This window comes from Phyllobates terribilis, unplaced genomic scaffold (assembly GCF_046119375.1).
Source record: "Phyllobates terribilis strain yellow unplaced genomic scaffold, ASM4611937v1 Scaffold_11__3_contigs__length_659146591, whole genome shotgun sequence".
Lineage (NCBI taxonomy): Eukaryota > Metazoa > Chordata > Amphibia > Anura > Dendrobatidae > Phyllobates > Phyllobates terribilis.
Window position 1 is genome coordinate 343,676,222 of NW_027362771.1, and position 23,797 is coordinate 343,700,018.

Here is a 23,797-nt window from a genome sequence, read left to right on the forward strand (position 1 = left end):
GCCCATTTTACTATATGGAGCACTATGTGAGGCCATTATACTGTATATAGCACTATATGGGGCCATTATACTGTACGGAGGACTATGTGAGGCCATTATACTGTATATAGCACTATATGGGGCCATTATACCGTATGGAGGACTATGGGGGGCCCATTATACAATAGGAAGCACTTTTTGTGGCCATTATACTGTATGGAGCACTAATGGGCACCTCTTAGTGCTACATACAGTATAATGGCCACAAAAAAAGTGCTTCCTATAGTATAATGGGCTCCACATAGTCCTACATACAGTATAATGGGGTCCTGTATTGCTTTCCATACAGTATAATGGCCCCACATAGTACTCTATACAATATAATAGCCACACATAGTCCTCCATACAGAACAATGGGCCCCACATAGTGCTCCATACAGTATAATGGCCTCCCATAGTGCTCCATACAGTGTAATGGGCCCCCACATAGTACTCTATACAATATAATAGCCACACATAGTACTCTATACAAAATAATAGCCACACATAGTGTTCCATACAGTATAATGGGCCCCACATGGTGCTCCATACATTATAATGGGCCCCATATAGTGCTCTATACAGTATAATGGCCTCATATAGTGCTCCATAGAGTATAATGGCTTCACATAGTGCTCTATATAGTAAAATGGGCCACATATAATGCTCTATACAGTATAATGGCCCCACATAATGCTCCATATAGTATAATAGGCACCACATAGCGCCTCATACAGTGTAATGGCCCACATAGTGCTACATACAGTATAATGGGCCCCACATAGTGCTCCATACAGTATGAAGGGCTCCACATAGTGTTACATACAGTATAATAGGCTCCACATAAAAAAATACTCACCTCTGCCCATTCCCCCACTGTGCCAGTGTCTTCAGATCTTCTGCATACCTCGGTACAGCTGGCGCATTGTAATGACGTCATTGCGCCTGTTGCGCAGAGGGGTCAAGCGCAGAGGGGGGAATGAAGGGAGAGGGAGCGTCAGCTGATGTTTCCTCCTCCATCATTGCTTTGAACTATATCAGCATTTAGGATGCCGATAAAGTTGAAATTGTGATGCCGGATGAAAGAGCAATGCAGAGCAGGTGACCCACCTGGTGTCACTGGCCAAATGTACTCGGGGGACCCGCCCGACGTCGCGGGCCAAACATACTCACTCTGTAGGCCAGATTTGGCCCGCGGGCAAGAGTTTGACATATGTGGCATAGTGTAATCCAATTCTCTCAGATGAGTGAATTGGAGGTCACTGTGAGGAGAAGATGGAGAACAAAATTTCTCCATCTTCTCCATTCTGTGATTCTGCGGAAATTAGACTGCACTCGGATATCTTTACAGTAATATCTTTACAGAATTGTAAGATATTATAAAAAAAGGTCTGCTCATCATTATTTAAGTGAAAAATGGCCCTGTTTATGGCAAATAGATTAGTTCTCTTCCCAGTAGAGCAATTTAGTCTGACTGGCAATTTCGAGTTGGGCAGCACAAGAAAGTATGATACGACGCTTTTACATTTCACAACTTCTATTGACCAAATACAATTAGGATTAAAGATCATTTGGATTATTAGTGGGTAATCATTCATCCAAAAATTTGTTTATAGTGATATCTAATTCTCAAACATGCAGAGATACCATAATGTCTGAAAGATGTGGGTCCCGTCTCTTTCCCATGTAGAAACTGAACACATTCACTTGCTGCCAATATAATTTACGCATGACATACTTGTTAGAGATGATAACCGCCTTTTTAATGCACACAGTGTTACAAAATGTGTACAATAAAAGTTACACTGACCTTCTTTAGCTTTGCTTTGGTAGTGGACAATTCTTTCGTAAAGCCTGGTGTGGCCTCAGAGTAACAGTCAAAACTGGCACAGGAAAAAAGCACTTCTGCAATGAAGCCTTCCCTCATTGAGCTTCTGTCACGGGCATACACTGCCAACCTCAGAGTTTTGTCCCTCAGATCCTCTGGTTTATAGCCAAGAAAAGTGAATTTCTGTATGCCATCTGAATCCTCTGTCTGCCCAGGGTGTGGCTCCATAAATCCAGGTAGCAGGTAGGCCTTGACAAAGGAGTCTCTTTTTTGATACAATCGTTTTGGCAGATTGGAAAAACCAGTCAATGAAACAGTTAATGCTTCATCAGCCAATGAGTAACATAAAGTAAAATGCACAAGGGGTTGAGACTTTTGTCTGATGGAAGACAATCCATTGGGGTCAGTGGAAGACTGTGGCACTCTTACCAGCCTGGCATGATCACCATCTAATGAACCGAAGCCCATAATTGTGCTCCTACGAGTCAAAGCACGCTTAGTCTTGGATGATAGGTGATAGAGGCTTGGCAGAGATGCTCTAACATGATGGTTCCTCTCAGACATATAGTTCAGACCCTGTTGAGGCGGTGATATTCCTTTGCCCCCACCTTTAGGATTGGTATCCAAAGTTTGATACTGTTGATGCATGGCAACATTAATAGGCTCTGCAAGACTGTCCGATAACTCCAAGTCTCTGGTACACTGCTGCATACAGCCTTTATCTCCACTATCAATGTTGGTTGAAGGTTGTTGCTTGCGGCTCTTGTGCCAACATATGGCACAGCCAAGCAGAAGGCAGAAGCATAGAAGTGCCAGACCAGCTCCTAGCAGCACCTGCAAGTGGACTGAGCAGAAGAATTAAAGGGTTGTATAATAAAATACATCAACAGTTTTTTATTATGTTTTTTCTTACCTTTCCCATAACTTATGCACTTATCATACGCATACACAGATATGTATACTCATAGTATATTGCATTCATTTTAGACTACCGCTTTCAAAAACAGCTTGGTTCCTGGAGTGATCATGGACAAATTGTTGAACTAATCGTACAAATCATTATGTGGGAATATGAGTTCTGTCCACTCAGTCTTAGGGCACTTTTAGATTGGCATAATACGGGTATTTTTTTGTGACCATATTGCAGACACAACACCTTGACCTTCTGTGGTTCATCTGAAGCAAAGTTCGATCACCTTAAAAGCTTAAAATGCTATAACTCCAGTTCTTTTATATCATGGGATGTCCAGGTGCTGCATCCATAATAACATACAAACAAAACAGTACAGCAGCACATTGTAAGCACTAAGATGTGAATATATGAAATTTGAACTGCATTACTGCTATATAGAATATATTTATAAAAATGAAGGTACTTAGCGCAGAAATTGGCCAATTAATGAGAGCCCAGCAGTCGTGAAAGGCGTATCTTTCTTTGATGTGACCCTAACCTAATTTTATGCCTCAATGGGTGTGCGCACATATCAGGGTTTTCACACGGATCTTGTGTTACAGACATGTCAGGTTTTTTTTTGCGCAGCATGCACAAAATGTGCGCTGCACACGTGCATACGGATGACATCCATGTGTCATCAGTGTGACATATACCGCCGCCTGCGAATCAGTTCGCACTGATCCTGGGCGCCGGCTGCTGGAGGCCACTCTCATCATTGTCCCTTGCAATGTTGAGAGTTGTATTCAGCCTCCGCTGTCTACATCGAGTGTAAAATAAAGAATAAAGTATACTCGCCTTAACACCTAATCCCAGAAGTCATTGTCCCCTGTAAAAAAAAAAAAATCAAACAAAAATATCCCTCACCTGAGCGAAGTGTAAAGAATCCATAGTGTCCCACGCCGTAATCCATCTGTGCGACATTGCTCATCAGCATGAGTGGTGGCTTGAGGCGACCGCTCACGTTGAAGAGCACGGGAGAAGGACTCGCTGCAGCGAGAGGGGCCCATGGACTGCGGTGAACCCAGTGAGCTCAGCGCTGCACCGTGAGAATTTTCTCACGGTGCTAGCGGTGATCTCACTGAGGTCACCGCAATTCATTGTCCCGGCTTGCAGTGAACTGCCCGTGGGAACGCAGCTTCAGTGACCGGCGATACCCTCTATGACGTCACCGCTAGTCACTGAAGCTGCGCTCATTGTCTCATGGTTTGCAGCCTGGACGGTGGCATCAAGCCACTGTTCAGGTTGTAAACCAATTATCACAGAGATGGATTACGGCATGGGACAGTATGTCAGACAGATGAGGGATATGGTTGTTTTTTTATTTTTGTTTTTTTTTACAGGGGACAAGAGCTTCAATGGATTAAGTGTAAGGAGAGTATAAAATTGTTTTTTATTATTTTCTGTCTTTTACAGGGAACAAGGGCTTCAGAGGAATAGGCGTAAGGGGAGTATAAATTTGTTTTTTGTTTTTAAATAAATGTGTAAAACAGTGTGGATTTTAATTTCAAATAAAGAATTTTATTCAGGTTCTGTGTTTATTTCCCAACTTTTATTATGGGGTTAGTAATGAGGGCGTTTTATAGATGCCTCTCTATTACTAACCCTTGGGCTTCATGTCAGTTGCCAATACAAGGCTGACATGAACCCCAACCGTATTACCCCACTTGCCACCGCACCAGGGCAAGTGGGATGAGCTGAGGCCAAGCGCCAGATTTGGCGCATCTTATTGATGCACCATTTCTGGGGACGCTGAGGGCTGATGTTATTAGCCTCAGAGAGGGTCAGTAATCATGGCCCCTTCCCTGGCTCTTATTATCAGCCCACATCTGTCTATTTAGCCTTTGCTGGTTAGAATTTATAGGGGGACCCTACTGCAATTTTTTTCTGGGGTCCCCCTGTAATCTATCCAGTAAATGCTAATCAAATAGCTGTGAGCTGTTATTAATAGCCAGGGAACAATTCTGGCTAATGGCCCCTTACCGGGCTAGTAATATCAGCCGCTAGAGGGCAGCTTTCCCTCTGCTGTGTATGAATAATCTGCGGGAGCCCACGGCATTTATTTAATTTCATTTTTCATTTTACACAGCATGTACACAGGAGGTGCTGAATACAACTCCCAGCATTGTCTCCTGTTAGCGCTGATCTCAGCAGGAGCAGGGGACAATGATGAGAGCTGCCTTCAGCACCGGCGTCTGGGATCAGCATGAACTGTAATGCTTTTCCCAGGCGCCAGTACGTGTCAAACGGACACACAGACGGCACGGATGTGACACGTATGCCACACAGATGTCACATACAGACATAAGGATGGCATACGGACAGGGACCACGGATCTCACCAGTACTGGTTTTCCCTGTACAAGAATCACCAGGACGTGTGAAGGAGGCCTTAGACTGATGGGAGGAGTGTTCAGTCAGAAAATTAAAAAAAAAAAAGAGGAGCCAAATGTGGCTTATCCGCGCTGCTGTTAGGCAATGAAGATACAAATGGAAGTATGATAAAGGATTCTTTATTTCAGGTTCTTTAGTCAACACATTTCAAAGTCATTCCGGTTTGTATCCTGAGGAAGAAGTCTGGAATGACATTGAAACATGTTGATTAAAGACATTTGACTCCTTTTTTTTTCTCTTTCCTGGTTGGAAGACCCGTGGATCTACAGCAGCTGTTTTCATGCATATTCATGGTTGTGAGTCATATAACCTCATCAGGTTAGCATATCCTTTATTTGCATAATTGTTATTCTCAGATAAGACCCTATTTGCACTTTTCTTGATCCTAGTTTCTACAGTCACAAAATGAGGCAGTCAAAGCTTTCAATAGTACAAATCAATAGTGCAAATGACCTGTTCACACTTGCTTGATTGTGTTGGGAGGTAATGGTCAGTTGTTGTTTTTTGTGTGTTTTTTTTGTAGTATGTGAATAGTATAAGAATCTGATATAGCTTTAAGTCAAATTTATACAGAAAGGTGGAAAATTCTGAAGGATTCACAAACTTTCAAGCACCACTGTATGAATAGAATAAAAAAATGCAGATTTGAACAATGACTCTCTTAGGAAAAATAATATGGAAAATTCAGTCTACTGTAAGATTACCTTGCAGAATTTCATTTACCATGGCTACGTCAAGGACTCTATAAGATAGGCACAAATAGTAAATTCCCTCAATATACAAACATTACCCTGTAGGACATCCTGGAACACTACCACGATAATCTATGGTATGTTATGTTATGTATAATGCGTTGTCTATATAATAATGTACATGCTGCAATGGCCTCTGTACAAAGTTTATGAAACAATAGCAACAGTACAGTTTGGTCATGGAAAAAAAAATACTTTAATCTCCAGGTTTGCTGATAAGAAAACAAAATCTAAAAAGCAAATACAGAGTGGAAGAGAGTTAATAGACAAGGTAAATCATTTTAAGGCAATGATTATGGTACAGGGTGTTCACTCATTACCAGTAAAAGTTGCTGTAACTTCTAAAAGAGACGGTTGACTGTACTGAAATTTGGACCGTACATACTTTGGTTCATGAGAAGCGAGAATGCAATGAATCTCAGCGACAATAAACATCCTTGTGCCGAGTGGTCTCACCGAATTTTCGCTCCGCCAGTCGCCTCCACTAGAGATAGACTTGCTGCACACGTTTCGGCGCATCAGTAGTAGATGCTTATGTGGCACCCCAGGGATCTGGTTTCCACAGTAACAGCAATGTTATGTCTGAGAGCAGGTGGGAGGTCTCTTGGTCAGGAATCCTATGCATGCCACACCTCCTGCCCAGTCCTGGGAGGGGAAGAACTTCCCCTATATAAACCTAGGGCTGAGTCAGGGTTAGTGAGTAGAGAAGAAGTAGAGACAGAGAAAAGAAGCAAATATAGGAACAGAACATCAGGAGCTCTGTGGGAGCAGTGTTACAAGGAGTCAGGGGCTGGCAGCTGCAGAGCTCGCCCTGACTGAGAAGATTTCTTACCGGACCCGGAGTCCGAGGCTGTGGGGACTAACTCCTACCCAGCAGCAGAATCCGTCAGGCAGGGGATTCCAGGTCCTCTGGCCAAGAAACCCGAAGGCACGGTCACACGCATGGGACCAGCACCGCCGTCGTGGAGCGGAAGCTACTAGAAGGCCCCGAGTCACCGGCCATACGAGTGAGCACCACACGATACACTCAGGGACGTGGGCTACTTATACCCGCCTCTAGCAAGGTAGCCAGAAGAGTACAGTTAGTCTGGGAGGCCTACAACTCCGCCTGGCCAGGGGAGATCCCATCTGCTCAAGGACTGACCAGGCCCCAATCGCTAGCCAGTACTCCGGGAGGGTCTATCTTTGTCACCAGTAAAGACCCTGAACTACACCGTACCGTCTCCGAGTGGTTCCTGCTACCCCCATCATCCACGTCGGCTGCCCTGAGGCCATACCCCTCCCGTTGTGGGTTAGACTATCACGCTGCACAATCCTACCACCGGCCTCAGCGGTCTGCCCTGCAAGCAGCAGCTCCTTAGCTGTACTCAACGGGTGGCGTAGTCGTCCAACATCTACCGCTGATACATCGCCGCTCAGTTTGACTCCCTGGGCACGGACCGGGTCACCGCCACGAGACTACAACCCTCAACAGATCCGGCTCCGGGTAAGCTCCTGCGTGCGCAACGCAGCGCGACACAGGCCCAGGGGTGCGTCAACTTTTGGCGTAGTCGGCAGGATTTCGTGCCCGCAACCACCGGGTACTGCGTGCCTGAAAGAGACTGTTCAAACTTACCTGTGGTGAAGATTCCCGCCATCCGGCGCCATCTTCAGCCTTCTTCCCGCCATCGGTGAAGATTCCCGCCATCCGGCGCCATTTTCAGCCTTTTTCCCGCCTTCCGTGGAGTTTTCCCGCCGTTGGACGCCATCTTGAAGACGTCGCGCGGGAAGAAGAGGGGCGTGGACTCCGAAAGCGCGCGAGAACTGAAGCCCCGCCTCACGTCCGGACGTCGCGTAAGGTCCTGGAAGGAGCCCAGCAGACGCCGACGTCACAGGAGCGCGACGGAAGGTCCTCAACCCTGACGATCTACTGCGGAGCCGCGGCCTACGGAAGAGGATCATCGCAAGGTAGGCCACGGTCCACTAGGGGGGAGGAGGATGTCGGATACGGAGGAGAGCTTCACTGCCTCAACCCCCGCCAGCGCCATCGCTGCTGCAGTCATGCCTTTCACCATGCCCTATATCCCGGGAGCGGCCTGGCTACCCCAGTACTCAGGGGAGTCACATACCCTGCATGACTTTAGAGAAAAGCTGGATAGCCTCTTCCAGGTGTACCCCCTCACAGAAGAGCAAAAAGTGAGCATCCTGGTGGCCCAATTAACTGGGGCAGCCCGAAGGGAGGTAAAGTCCTGGCCACCTGGGGGGAGGACTGTCGCAGGGATACTAACCCGGCTGAGGGACACCTTTGATACCCGCACCTCAGCCGAGATCAAGCTTAGATTCTACGGGTGCAAACAGCGGGCACATGAGAGTATAAGGGACTATGCCCTGAACCTACAAGAGGCCCTGAGAGCCATTAAGCAGACCGACCCTGACGGCGTGGGAGACGAGGACAGGCTGTTGACTGAACAATTTATAGAGGGTTTATATTGCAATGCCCACCGAACCCAGTTGCGGGCAATGGCCTTACAGGACCCTCATCTGGAATTTGCACAGTTCAAGGACAGAGCCATCCGGGTGCTCCGAGAACCGGCACCAGGTGGCGTTGTGACCCACAGACGCCCCACTACTACTTACCACCAGGAGGCGGCGCCCTTGTCGGCAGGGCCTGTGGGAGCTGATGCGCAGGCTTTGAGCAATGACCCGGCTCCAGACCTGCACCATCAGGTCCAAGAGCTAGCTAAAAGCATTGCTGCGCTAACCCGAACTGTGCAGTCTTTACAGGTTTCTACTCCAGGGAAGATCCAGCTGGCATCCGGACCGGAGGACATGCCGTGGCGTCGACCAAGGAGGACCCCACCGGCCAGAGGAAGACCCAGCGACCGATACAACGAGGACGGACGACCCATCTGCCGCCGCTGTAATCAACCCGGACATATGGCAAGGTACTGTCCTTTAAACTGGCACAACCTAGGGTAGAGGGCCAACCCCTAGGAAAAAGATCATCAGGCCCATCGAACTGGCGCGACAAATATGTGGGAGGACGTCCAGTCTTGCCTGTGGTACTGGATGGCATTCCTATGAGTGCCCTACTGGACACCGGGTCACAGGTTACCACCATCCCGTACGTGCTCTTCAAGCAGTACTGGAATGACTCGGATATTACCCGCTACCCTGACGACGACTTGAGTATCATCGCCAGCAATGGTCAGCCCGTGCCACAGATCGGATTTAAAGAGGTGACCATTAAAATTGGTAGAGTTGAACTGGCAGCACAGGGACTGATCATTGTAGACATTGACAAACACGAGAGTCACCCAAAGATAACTCTAGGAACTAATGTAATTGAAAATTGTCTTGCAGAGGTGATTTTCCTTTTACAGCAGGTTGCCAAGAACGCCAGCTCCGGCGAGCAGCGAGTGCTCCAAAAAGAGATCCGGGCACTGATGCGACGGCAACAGGTGGAACTCTCCGGCGGTGAGATTGGTAGCGTGAGAATGTGTGACCCTTTCCCTATTGCCATGCCCCCAAAAAGTGAAATGATGATTTGGTGCCGGGCAGCTATTGGTCTGAGAGGTAGAGATTACCAGGCAATGGTAGAACCAGTTTACTCAGACAGTAGGCCCACCATCTTGACAGCACGGGGGGTGGTTAATGTACGCCATGGGAGGCTGCCCGTTCGCATAATCAATATCGGGAAGAGGGAAGTGTACCTGCCCCGGTATGCCACGCTAGCCAAATTATATACCATTAACCAAAATGCTATACAATCTGTGGAACCCTTGCCTCCATCTCACCCGGAGGAAGGTAACGGCTCTAAGAAAACAATGGAGGACTGGTGTCAGCAACTACATTTGGGTACTGACTCCACTCCCTCACACCAGAAACAGGGAGTCTATCGGGTGGTTCAAGAGTACGAGAGAGTGTTTAGTAAACACCCGTTAGACTTCGGGCGAGTCAAGGGGGTAGAACACCACATCCCCACGGGAGACCATCCTCCCATAAAAGAGAGGTATCGACCCGTACCCCCTGCACACTACCAACACGCCAAGGGGATGCTTAGAGACATGAAGGAGGCTGGGGTGATCAGGGATAGCTGTAGCCCCTGGGCAGCTCCACTAGTCTTAGTCAAAAAGAAAGACAACACCATGAGGATGTGTGTAGATTACCGGAAAATCAACCGTATCACACACAAGGATGCGTACCCCTTACCAAGGATAGAGGAGTCTTTGGCTGCTTTAAGATCTGCTAACTTCTTCTCTACCTTGGATCTCACTAGTGGGTACTGGCAGGTTCCTGTAGCAGAGGCGGACCGGGAGAAGACAGCATTCACCACCCCGATGGGACTTAGCGAGTTTACCTGCATGCCGTTCGGACTCTGCAACGCACTAGGAACCTTCCAACGATTAATGGAGTGCTGTCTGGGCCACAGAAACTTTGAGACGGTCCTGTTGTACCTGGACAATGTCATCGTATATTCTAAGACTTATGAGGACCACCTGAAACACCTGGCGGAAGTGTTCGAAGCTCTGGCAAGCTACGGCCTAAAGGTGAAACCCTCCAAGTGTCACCTCCTGAAACCAAAGGTGCAGTACCTGGGACACGTGGTGAGCGCTGACGGAGTGGCTCCCGACCCTGATAAGATCACCGCAATTAAGGAATGGCCAAGTCCCTCCAGTGTAAAGGAAGTGCGGAAGTTCCTCGGGTTGGTAGGCTACTACCGCAGGTTCATCCCCGGTTTCACCAAAAAGGCAGCTCCTATGCAGGACCTCCTGATAGGCCAGTCCCGGAAGGCCAAGAACCAGAAGCCGCCCTTCAGATGGGAGAAGTTGGAAGAAGAGTCCTTCCGCCAGCTGAAGATGGCCCTCACGGGGGATGAAATCCTGGCGTACCCGGATTACAGCCAGCCCTTTATCCTCTACACCGACGCAAGTAACATCGGGCTAGGAGCCGTGCTGTCCCAGATCCAGCAGGGGAAAGAGCGAGTAATCGCTTACGCCAGCCGAAAACTGCGACCCACCGAAAGAAACCCTGAGAATTACAGCTCATTTAAGCTAGAGTTCCTGGCAGTGGTGTGGGCAGTCACTGAACGCTTTAAGCACTACCTCGCTTCTTCCCGGTTCGTCGTGTACACGGATAACAACCCGTTGACACACCTGGACACGGCAAGACTCGGTGCCCTAGAGCAGAGATGGATGGCCCGCCTGTCCAACTACGAGTTCACCATCAAATACCGGGCAGGACGCTCCAATACCAACGCGGACGCCCTGTCCAGGATGCCAAACTTACCGGACGTAGGAGAAGATCCAGAGGGACTGGAAGAAGTCGAACTCCCCGCGTTTCACCGTCATGGGACTATCCAGTATTCCCATCGGGTAAGGAGTAAGCAAGGCGCTACGCTTAACCCCTTACCTCACTACAACTGGGCGGAAACGCAAGACAGTGACCCTGCTGTCCGGCTGGTGAAGGAGATGCTGACTCAGCCAGAGGCTCGCCTTGACCCAGACGCTCCGGAGGAAGCCAAGCAACTGTGGGCAGAAAAGAGTAGACTGTTCCTTTACAAGGGGAAGTTGTGCCGCAGGATGGTTAACTCCCGGACGCATGAACTAATCTGGCAAGTAGTGGTGCCACGACGAGACGCAGCCATGGTGATGGAGGCATACCACGATGGAGCTGGGCATTTCGGATGGAAGAAGCTGGAGTTCCTGCTGCGCGGGCGGTTCCATTGGGTAGGCATGAGGGGAACCATCGAGAGGTGGTGCAGAGACTGTGGCCCGTGCAACCTGAGGAGGAAGGACCGTGCCAGCCAGAAGACTCCCCTGCAGTCCATCGTCACCCAGCAGCCGTTGGAACTGGTAGCCTTGGATCATGTAAAACTGACCCCAAGCAGAAGTGGCTACGTCTACGCGTTAACCATCGTGGATCATTACTCCCGGTTCTTGGTTGTCGTCCCCGTCAAGGACTTAACGGCTCAAACAGCAGCTAGAGCCTTCCAGCAGCACTTCTGCCGTCCACACGGGTACCCGGACCAAGTGCTGACGGACCAGGGACCTGCCTTTGAAGCGGAGGTCTTCCAGGAATTCTGCAATCTGTATGGCTGCCGAAAGATAAGGACGACACCCTATCATCCGCAAACTAATGGACTTTGTGAGAAAATGAACCAGGTGGTAATGGATCTTCTGAAAACGTTGCCCCTGGAAGAACGCAGTCTGTGGCCTGAGAAGCTGCCCGATCTGGTGGACCTATACAACCACATCTCGGTAGGTTCCACCAACTGTACCCCGGCTTACCTAATGAGGGCGAGACCTGGTAAGCTGCCTATTGACCTGGATATGGGAGTCCTGACGCCTGAGGACACCTCGCCAGAGGCAGACTGGGACACAGAGAGGCAGCAGCAGTACCGGAAAGTACAGGAGAGCGTGGAGCGAAGTCTCTGTCAGGCTAGGGAGAGACAAGAGAAAACTTACAACCAGTATGCTCCCGCTGTTCCCCTGGTGCCCGGAGAGCAGGTCTTGAAGAGGAAAAGACGGCTCCACAAGTTGGACGACCAGTGGGAGAAGGACCCGTACACCGTACTGCCCTCAAGCCACGAGAACCCGAAGGTCTGTACCATCAGTAAAGACGGAGGGGAGACCACAGCCATTGTATCCCGGGATCACCTGAAGAAGTGTCCTGAACAGCTACGGAACCCTGAAGAGGAACAAGAAGACCATCGACCCGTAGAGGAAAGGGAAGATATGGTTAGTACTGTGCTCGGAGACTTCCCTCGGTCTTGGACTCAAGTCAATGGTGCAGTTGTGGTACCCGTACTCACCTTCCTCCAACCAGCATCCCAAGCACCTACGGAGCAACAGGTAGAGCTGGAAGAACAGCCGGTCCAGGAGGCAGAAGACCTCACACCAGCAGACCCGGAGGATCAACCCTCTGCTTGCAGTGAGCCTGCCATATCCCTAGTGAGCCAAAGGGCCCGTAGACCGCTGCCCAGTTTACCCTTAACAGCTCCTACACCCTGTAGTTCAGGGCCAGACAGTCAGCTGAGTAGGTCCACTAGGGCCACTAGAGGCCAGTAACCCGCACGTTGGAGGATTTGAAGTGTATAAATTGTTTTATTTGTGGTTACCTGTTTTTCTTGTTGCTTGTGTATAATTATGTGTTTCTAGTTGTTTATAGGAGTCTTTGGTGGATTTACCGGGAATCCTGTGTACATAGTTGGAGCGTAACCCAGGACGGACTAAAGACTGTTAAGGACTCGGGGCAGGACAGACCCCTACCTGGTTACGTCTCCCTGTTTTGGTGAAATGGACACCTTGCTTTCTTCAAAGACTGCACCCGGTTACGGACATGCCGTGACCACCTTTATGTGTTTCTTTATTGTATTGTTATTGTTATATCTTGTTATGTTCTTCTAAAATATGTTTAGTCCCGGAGTACTAAATTTCACTAGGGGGGAATGTGGCACCCCAGGGATCTGGTTTCCACAGTAACAGCAATGTTATGTCTGAGAGCAGGTGGGAGGTCTCTTGGTCAGGAATCCTATGCATGCCACACCTCCTGCCCAGTCCTGGGAGGGGAAGAACTTCCCCTATATAAACCTAGGGCTGAGTCAGGGTTAGTGAGTAGAGAAGAAGTAGAGACAGAGAAAAGAAGCAAATATAGGAACAGAACATCAGGAGCTCTGTGGGAGCAGTGTTACAAGGAGTCAGGGGCTGGCAGCTGCAGAGCTCGCCCTGACTGAGAAGATTTCTTACCGGACCCGGAGTCCGAGGCTGTGGGGACTAACTCCTACCCAGCAGCAGAATCCGTCAGGAAGGGGATTCCAGGCCTCTGGCCAAGAAACCCGAAGGCACGGTCACACGCATGGGACCAGCACCGCCGTCGTGGAGCGGAAGCTACTAGAAGGCCCTGAGTCACCGGCCATACGGGTGAGCACCACACGGTACACTCAGGGACGTGGGCTACTTATACCCGCCTCTAGCAAGGTAGCCAGAAGAGTACAGTTAGTCTGGGAGGCCTACAACTCCGCCTGGCCAGGGGAGATCCCATCTGCTCAAGGACTGACCAGGCCCCAATCGCTAGCCAGTACTCCGGGAGGGTCTATCTTTGTCACCAGTAAAGACCCTGAACTACACCGTACCGTCTCCGAGTGGTTCCTGCTACCCCCATCATCCACGTCGGCTGCCCTGAGGCCATACCCCTCCCGTTGGGGGTTATACTATCACGCTGCACAATCCTACCACCGGCCTCAGCGGTCTGCCCTGCAGCAGCAGCTCCTTAGCTGTACTCAACGGGTGGCGTAGTCGTCCAACATCTACCGCTGATACATCGCCGCTCAGTTTGACTCCCTGGGCACGGACCGGGTCACCGCCACGAGACTACAACCCTCAACAGATCCGGCTCCGGGTAAGCTCCTGCGTGCGCAACGCAGCGCGACACAGGCCCAGGGGCGCGTCACTTACATTTCACTCCTGCCGAATTCCTTCTTCATTTGTTAACAAGGTACGGATAGAGTTTGGAGGAGCATGTTTTCATTGTGAAAACTTAGTAGAAAACTGAGGTGCCAAAGTGAGTTTCTAAAGAAGTTTCGAGGTCGAAATCAGCTGTCCAAACCATGTATTCTGTCATTGATGAATAAGCTGGAACGTACAGGAACATTACTGGATAGGCATGATGGAGGATGTCCGAAAATGTCTGAGGAAACAATTCAAGATGTGAAACAGCGACTTCTGGCATCTCCACTTGAATCGTTGCACAGGCTTTCCCAGGAGACAGGCATGTCATATTCCACATGTAAATGAGTGGTCAAGAAAGGCCATGTTCACCCGTACACAGTCACTGTCGTTCAGGAATAGAAAGGAGTTCATTATTGCCGGATTTTTACCTTTGGGGCCATTTGAATGGTCAGGTGTACAGTAACAAGGCACAAACATTACAGGCCTCCGAGAGAACATAGCGAGAAATTCAGGCTATGAACCCAGATGTCCTGTGGAATACATTCAACAATATGGAATGGCGCATGCAGGTGTAGAACAGGCAAGAAAGCTTGTAAAAGGACTTCAACATGACGTTTCAAGGATGGAGCGAGGCTGCCATCTACTGGCCAGATACAGTCAAGCGGAACCAAAATATGCAAGGGAAGTTGCAGGGAGGGCAGGTTCAGACGCTGGACCTGATCGGGTGACTTCCAGGAAGGAGTTCCAGGAGATAACAGGCCAGCGTGCCAAACCTGAGGGGTCTCTGGCGCCAAGCAGCAGAAAGGAGCAGACGTGCTCCCTGCGTCCTGAGAAACCCCGCGTGACAGGCCAAATCCAGAGGCCTGAGAGGTGCTCCAGCCGGGCACTGGTAAAAGAGCTCCAGATCTCTCACAGTTGTGACCCGAGTGCTGTGCCTGCTGAGGGGACTAGGAACCTGATCGCGGTGCTGAGTGAGTTCGCGGAACCCAACGTCGCCCGCTGACAGACGAGGCCTGGACCCCCCTATCCAAGGCTCGAGAGACTGCCTCCAACGGCCAAGCAGAGAGGAGTTGAGAGACGATTGCCCCAGGAAAGTCACACCAGCGGAAGCAGAGGAGCTGCATATGTGAGCAGGGCCGTCACTTCCACTGTTCACCCACGGTACCGGGGACAATTGGGTTTATGTACTCAGGTTGGTAGGGGAACGGTTGGGGCTAAAGTAGGACAACGTGATCTAATTGAATTTGTCCGGAAGAGACTCATGGCCTAGCGGGAATAACCGGTGACCCCCGCTAGGGCCAAATGCACAATTAAAGAACTTGCGTGGTGTCCCCCATGATTGAGGGCATCGCCTTACTTTAAGAGACTGCGCCTTACTTTGAGAAATTTCGTATTTTGCTGATATTTCAAACCACTGTTCATTACCCTTGTTGCTAATCCCTTGTTTCAGAATACCTGTTGTATAAAACAGTTTACAATCATCTCTGACTGTTCTCGCCTTGTGTCTCTGTGCGTTGCATTCCGGCACCTGCATTACACAGGTGTGCTTAGATGTGAACGGTGGACATTGTCAACACCTGCTTTACATCAGTTTCTCATGAACCAAGGCATGTACAGTCCAAATGTCAGTACAATAGACTGTCTCTTTTAGAAATTACAGCAATTTCTCCAGGTAGAGGGTAAATCACCCCGTATTTGGAAGTCAAGGTATGTAGGGATGTATTTACACAAGGCCATAAGTCTACACAAAAAGTAATAGAATTACATAATGTAAAAGCAATAAACTCACTTAAAGGGGTTGTCCAGACTTTTCACAAAATCTGCAGTCACTCTATGTGCAGCGTGGGCTGTGAGGATTCTCTGGTGCCAGTGGCAAGAGCGAGCGGTCATGTGATTGCAAGTATGCGATATGCATACTCCCAGCCACATTCCAACTAGACGTATGCAGACTCGCTTGGAGGTGTGCATATCACATACTTGCAGTCTCATTCTCACCACCAACACGGGTGAATCCTCACATCGTGCGGATTGACATAGAGTGACTGCAGACTTTTGTAAAAAGCCTGGACAACCTCTTTAAAGTGGTTCTTCACAAGTTAATGCTAATGGGCCCAGTGCAGTGTCAGAGAAAAACAGCCCTATACTAATCCTCCTGATTGGTGCTGCTTCTCAACAGTGTGTAATGTCTTCCTTGCTGGTCTCCTTGCATCAACACCTGGCAGTCGGGGTGACGTGACCAATGCAGTCAATCAACGGCCACTGAGCGGTTGCAGCTTTTACATTCCTTATGAATGGTTTCATCCTGTTCAGATGAAATGTGAGGGCTGCAGCCAAAGACAGGCCACTGATTGGTTGCAGGGGTCAGTTGAAACCTCCTGCCTGATGTTCAGAGGTTCATGCCAGTACACAGTATGGAGGAACGGCATTGGTATTAGGGGTGAGTTTAGGCTTTTCTTTTTTTTCACCATATTAGGAACAATAACTTTAACTTGTATAGTAGTTAAATTTAATTTAAGAAATTTATACCATAGATTGAGTTTATAAATTCTCAGCATTTGACTAGTTTTCACAAGTAATTTTACAATTCTGGAGAATGAATGTGAATGCCATATCTGTACGTCATTGATGCAGAAAAGATTTGGACTATTAGCATGTTTGCTAGTAGGGAGTATCTTAAACGCTCCATAGCATCTTCTTGGTATTAGTGATGCTCTAGTAAATTCTAAGATTATTTTCAAGTAATGTGGTAAGCTATAAAGACAGGTGGAGCTGGTAAATATATATAACAATTCTGTTACTCTTTGGCCTGATGCACTTTTTACAGATTCCTGTGGCATGAATTTATAATACACTGCCTAAACCTGCAACCAGCTAACATTGTACCTGTATAAAATTAGAATTAACAAATGCTCAAGCTCCAATAGAAGTTCTGCCCTAGAATCATTGCATCACTAGACGTCATTACTCTGCCGTATTACCGTAAAACATGAATTACAAACATTCACACATTTAAGGCTAGGTTCACACACATACAGTGCTGTCCGCTGACCACTGCGTCGGGGACTGTCGTAATCCCTGAAAAACAGACAGTCACTTTGGACACTGTCTTGTATCCATTTTTATGCTATCTCAAAAAGACACAGGACGGAAGCCAGAGCATATCCAGAGTAACTCCGTCAGCTTCATAATAGTAAATGACTCTGTCAGGGTCTTTGTGGATTATGACGGAAACCCCCAATGCAGTGTTTAGCTAAAAGCACTATGTGTGTGTGAACCTAGCAAAAATTGTGATATTATTTGGCCAGTCTTTTCCATCAGCCTTCTCCAATTGAAAAAATATCTCTTTCATGCACAGTGATATTAAATTGGAGGATTCTGAAAGACAGGAATGATCTCAAGTTTCTCTGACTCGCCCCCTGGGCCTGTGTTGTGCAGGGGATACCCGGAGCCGGATCGCTGGTGGGATGCTGGGGGTGGTAGTCTCAGTGTGGCGGCGACCCAGTCCGTGGCTCAGGGTGGTCAAACTAGTGGCAGTCTTAGTGTAATAACAAATGTCCGACTACGCCACCCGTGGATTGCGGTCAGTGGGGACCGCCGCTGCGCTGCAGGCCGCTGAGGCTGATGTTGTAAGCGCAGCCAAGTATGGGATAACTCCCCACGGGAGGAGTATTGCCTCAGGGCAGCTAGTGTGGATGATGGGAGTGATGGTGTGAGCGTCCCAGTACTAATGGTGCTGGTGCGGCGATGAAACACAGAGATGTGTGGTGCAGTTCAGGGTCTTTACTGATGGTATAAAGCAGACCCTCCCGGGAGTACTGGTTAGCAGTAGAGGCCTGGTCAGTCTGTGAGCAAGCAGGATCTCCCCCTGGCCAGGTGGAGTTGTAGGCCTCCCCGTCTATCTGCACTCTTTCCTGGCTACCTTGCTCTATGCGGGTAGAAGTAGCCCACGTCCCTGAGTATACCGTGTGGTGCTCACCCGTATGGCCGGTGACTTGGGGCCTTCTGTTAGCCTCCGCTCCACGACGGCGGTGCTGGTCCCTTGCTTGTGACCGTGCCTCCGGGCTTCTAAGGCCAGAGGACCTGGAATCCCCTGCCGGTTGGATTCTGCTGCTGGACCTGGATGTCCCCACAGCCTCTGACTCCGTGTCCGTGTTTAGTGTCTTCAGCCAAGGCGAGCTATCTAGCTTCCAGCCTCTGGCTCTCACTCCTGCTCCTACAGAGCTCCTGCTGTATCTTTCCCTCTCCAAGCTCTGACTCACCTAATCCCGCCCCAGACCCAGTTTATAAGGGCAGATTCCTCCCCTCCCAGGTCTGGGCGGGCAGTGTTGCATGCTTAGGGCTCCTGACCAGAGAAACCTCCCACTTGCTCTCAGACATAATATTTCTATTACTGTGGCAACCAGACCCCTGGGGTGCCACATCTCCATCAGCAGCCATGAAATGATTTGAAGAGCTAGAGCTGTGTAGTCGGCAAGAAACGCAGCACTAACAAGAGCAGGAGGCAGTGGCTTAGCGTAGAGGTGTGGGTGGGAGCACAGGCCGAAATTCTATATGGGTATAAAATTTCACACACCAATCCACCCACCACTTCTTCTTGGAGTGGACCATGGTTGTAGTACCAAGGACTGTTTTGACATCTTGATCAGTGCACAGGTTTCTATGTAGAGTGCAACACTTTAAAAACTTTGCCATAGGTAGCAGCCAAGATAACAAAGCTTACTACATCATATTGAGATGCAGAGTGCAGCAGCCAATAACAATCTCATCTTGACTGCTGTGCTCTCCATATGCAGTGATTGAGATGACAAAGATTGCACTGTGCTCTCACATAGCTTCCCACCTCCCCTCTCACTTTTGTGGGAGGCTGTCCCAAACTGAAAAAATATCCCCTGTAAAACAAAAACACTAACGTTATAGAATTCAAGTTTTTATAAACGTTTTAGAACGCTAACCTGGACTTGGTTTAGGACTAGGGTTAGGCCACGTCCCCACTATCAGTATTTGGTCAGTATTTTTTCTCAGGAGTGGGAGCTAAAACCAGGTGAGGAGCAATCAGAAAAAAGGTATAATATAAACAAGTCACCAATTCTGCATTTATCACCCACTCCTGGTTTAAGGTTCTCACTCCTGAGAAAAAATACTGACCGAATACTGATCGTGGGGCCATGGCCTTAGGGTTAGGATTAGGGCTAGGATTGGTAATAGGACTAGGGTTAGAGGAATAGTGCTAAGAATAGGGTTAGGTTGAGGACTATAGTAATAATTTAGATTAAAAAAAAACCTAATAAAATAAAAAGTAAAAAAAAATATATAACAATGTATATATTATTTTTTATTTTATGTTGCATTTCATTAAGAAGCAGAAAATAACTAGAGGGTCAAATGGCAAACTATAATTACATCAGTATTTGCTTAAAATATAATACATGTTGTTGGGGAATAATGAGCTTAAAGGGAATCTGACATCACCACAAATGCTATTTACCTGCAGATATAGGGTTAACCTGTAGGTAAATAGCGTTAAAACCTCCTTATAACTGATGACTTGAAATGCAGAAACACAGAAAATGTTTTAATTATGTTGTAACCTCCAGTGCTGAAGCCCTGCTATGTATAGCACAGGCAATCAGAAGATCACAGCTTCAAGTGTCCTATAGGGACTATTGAATACAGTAAAAAAAAAAAGTTTTAAAAAATATAAAAAAAATCAAAAAAACTACAAAAGTTCAAATCATCTCCCTTTTGCCCCATTAAAAATAAAACAATTAAAAAAATAATAAAAAATACACATATTTGGTATTGCTGTGTCTAGAAATGTCCAATCTATCAAAATGTAAAGTAAATGAATCTAATCGGTAAACAGCTTGGTGACAAAAAAAATAAAACCGCCAGAATTACGTTTTTTTGGCAGGCACAAAATTGCGATCAAAACATCTTATGTACCCCAAAATGATATCAATAAAAACGTTAGATTAAGTCGCAAAAAATAAGCTATCACATAGCCCCAGATCCCCAAAATAATAGAAACATTACAGGTCTTGGAAAATGGCAACAAACACAAAAACTTTTTTTCATACAAATTTCGGAATTATTTTCCACCACTTAAATAAAAAAGAACCTAGACATGTTTTGTATCTGTGTACTCATACTGACCTAGAGAATCATATTGCCAGGTCAGTTTTGCTATATAGTGAACATGGTAAATAAAAAAAAAACAATTGTGGAATTGCACTTTTTTTGCAATTTCACCTTTCTAGGAATTTTTTTCCTGTTTTCTAGTACATTATGTGGTAAAATAAATTATGGCATTCAAAAGTACAACTCGTCCTGCAAAAAAAAAAGCCCTCTTACTGCTATACTGACGGAAAAATAAAAGTTATGGCTCTTGGAAGAAGGGGAGGAAAAAATGGAAAACTGCCCAGGGGTGAAGAGGTTTAAACTTCATTTTCTCTGTGTAGCCGCACTGCAAGTAAGCCAGTTACACAGAGTTTTCACAAAGAAGAATAACACTATATCTGCAGGTAAGTAGTGTTCTTAGTGAGGTCAGGTTCCTTTTAACCCCTTTCTGACATGTGCCGTACATGTACGGCACATGTCGGGTCTCTACCTTTGGTGCGGGCTCCTGCGATGAGCCCGCACCTTTCCAGGGACCTGACAGCTAATCTGATCAGTTTACAGCTGCAGGTGGAATTGCGATCCACCCGCGGCTGTTAACATGTTAAATGCCGCTGTCAATCTCTGACAGCGGCATTTAACATGGCCGCGGTGGAAGGATGTTATAAGTCCCGCCTGTGTCACATGACTGAGGGTCGCCAATGGATTGGCATGAGAACCCGAGCTCTGCAGGAGACCCCTGCAGTTGTCATTGCCAGGATGCTCATAGCAAGTGAGCATTTCTGCTACATACAGGCGATCAGATGGTCACAGCTTCTAGTCGCCCATGGAGACTATTGAAGCAAGTGAAAAGTAAAAAAAATGTGTTTAAAAAAATATAAAACTTTAAATCACCCCCCTTTCATCCCAATCAAAATAAAACAATGAAAAAAATCAAATATACACATATTTGTTATAGCAGTGTTCAGAATCACACGATCTACCAATATATAAAAACAATGAATCCAATCGGTAAACGGCAAATGAGAAAAAAGATCGAAACGCAAGAATTACATTTTTTTGGTCACCGCAACATTGCAATAAAATGAAATAACGGGTGATCAAAACATCACATATACCCCAAAATAGTATCAAAAAAATATCAGCCCAGCACGCAAAAAACAAGCCCTCACCCGGCCCCAAATCCAGAAAAATTGAGACGCTGCAGGTCCCAGAAAATGGCAATTTTTTTTTTTTTTAAAACAAACTTTGGATTTTTTTTTCACCACTTAAATAAAAAATAACCTATACATGTTTGGTATCTATGAATCTAAAAAAAAAAAAAAAAAAAGCAACTATGGAATTTTTTTCCAGTGTCCCAGTACACGATATGGTAAAACCAATGGTGTCATTCAAAAGTACAACTTGTCCCACAAAAAATAAGCCCTCACATGGCCATATTGACGGAAAAATAAAAATGGCTCTGGGAAGAAGGGGAGCAAAAAACTAAATTGCAAAAAAAATGGAAAATGGCCCGGGAGGTGAAGGGGTTAATACAGGACTGGTGGGAGGGACTTAAGGAGTACTAATGAGTCACAGGTTAAGGAGTGCAAAATACTTGTCTTAGCAAGAGAGATGGCAATCCATGCTATGCCACTGATAGGAGGAGGACCTGTAATACTTATAAGGCTAAGTGCCCACGTTGCGGAACTGAAGCATATTTTTTACGCTTCTCCCTGGCGGGAAAATCGCATGCGGATTTTACATGCGGTTTTCCCGCCAGGTAGAAGCGTTTGTGAGGCGTCTTTGCAGCATCTTTGCATGCATTTCCGCATGCGGGTTATCAAGCACTTCTCCAAGTGATTTAAGCATCACTTGGAAAAGTGCTTGACAACTTGTTCACACTATATAAATCCATGCAACCGGCATGGATTTATATAGTGTGACCAAGTAATAGTTAAAAAAAAAGAATCAGAATGGTAAAAAATAAAAAAATAAAGTTTATACTCACTTTCCGATGCATTCTCTGCCCCGTCCGGAGTCTTGAGCGGCTCACGCTGTTGTGTGCAGGACCTGCGGTGACGTCATTGAGTCATGTGATGGGACACATGACTCAATGACGTGGCAGGTCCTTCACACAACAGCGCGACGGAGGGAAAACACCGGGAAGACATCAGAAGATAAGTATAAACTTTTTTTTTTCTTTTTTTTACAGGTTCTTTGGTACCCAGGTCTGGATGAGAGTCTCCTCTCATCCAGACTTGGGTACCATCCGCACATTGATTCCGCTGCGCTTCCGCAAAATTAATGAACATGCTGCGGATTTTTGACCGCAGCATATACGCTGCGGAAAAATCCGCAGCATGGGCATTGACATTGCGGAATGCCATTGGGGACCATGGGGTACGGATATACATGCGTTTTACAAGCATTTAGGCTGCGGAAATTCCGCAGCATATACGCTTGTAATACGCAACGTGGGCACACAACTTAATAAAACAGCTAACCCCTTTAACCCCTTTAAAGCCTGGGGCGTATTAGTAAGCCCCTGGCCATCACCCCTGGTTCAGTAAGGGCTCCAGCGCTGAGCCCGCACTGAACTGGGCACATGTCAGCTGATTTATACAGCTGACATGTGCCTGCAACAGCCACAGGTGGAATCGCGGTCCACCCGCGGCTGTCAACCAGTTAAATGCCGCTGTCATTCTCTGACAGCGGCATTTAACATCGCCAGAAGCGCGAACATTAGCCCCGCCCATGGGTGACCCCATCACATGATCACGAGTCACCGATGCATGGGCATGACAACCCGGGGTCTGCAGCAGACCTCTGTGGTTGTCATGTAAAGATTGTTATGAGCATTTCTACTGCATACATGCGATCTGTTCACCGCCTGTATGCAGTAGAAACAATCAGACAACTGCTGCTTCTAGTCTCCTATGCAGAAAGTGTAAAAAAAAGGTTTTTAAAAAAATAAAAAAAATATAAAAGTTTAAATCACCCCCCTTTCGCCCCATTCAAAATAAAATAATAATAAAAAAACCCACATGCACATATTTGGTATTGCCGCGTTCAGAATCGCCTGATCTATCAATATAATAAAATAATTAATCCGATCGGTAAACGGGATAACGAGAAAAAAATTCTAAACACCAGAATTACGTTTTTTTAGTCACCACAACAGTGCAATAAAATGCAATAACGGGCTATCAAAACATCGAATCTACCCCAAAATGGTATCAATAAAAACATCAGCTCGGTGCGCAAAAAATAAGCCCTCACCAGGCCCGAGATCCCGAAAAATAGAGACGCTATGGGTCTCAGAAAATGGC

General features: G+C 47.2%; 1 protein-coding gene across 2 annotated transcripts in view; it reads right to left on the bottom strand.

Moving 5' to 3' along the window:
- Positions 1-23,797, bottom strand: part of LOC141166284 (synaptotagmin-4-like) — a 157,247-nt gene that overhangs the window by 37,760 nt on the left and 95,690 nt on the right. For both annotated transcript variants that reach the window (XM_073652826.1, XM_073652825.1), the window contains exon 2: positions 1,829-2,691. In XM_073652826.1, the coding sequence (XP_073508927.1) occupies positions 1,829-2,691 (863 nt within the window). The remainder of the gene's footprint in view (positions 1-1,828; positions 2,692-23,797) is intronic.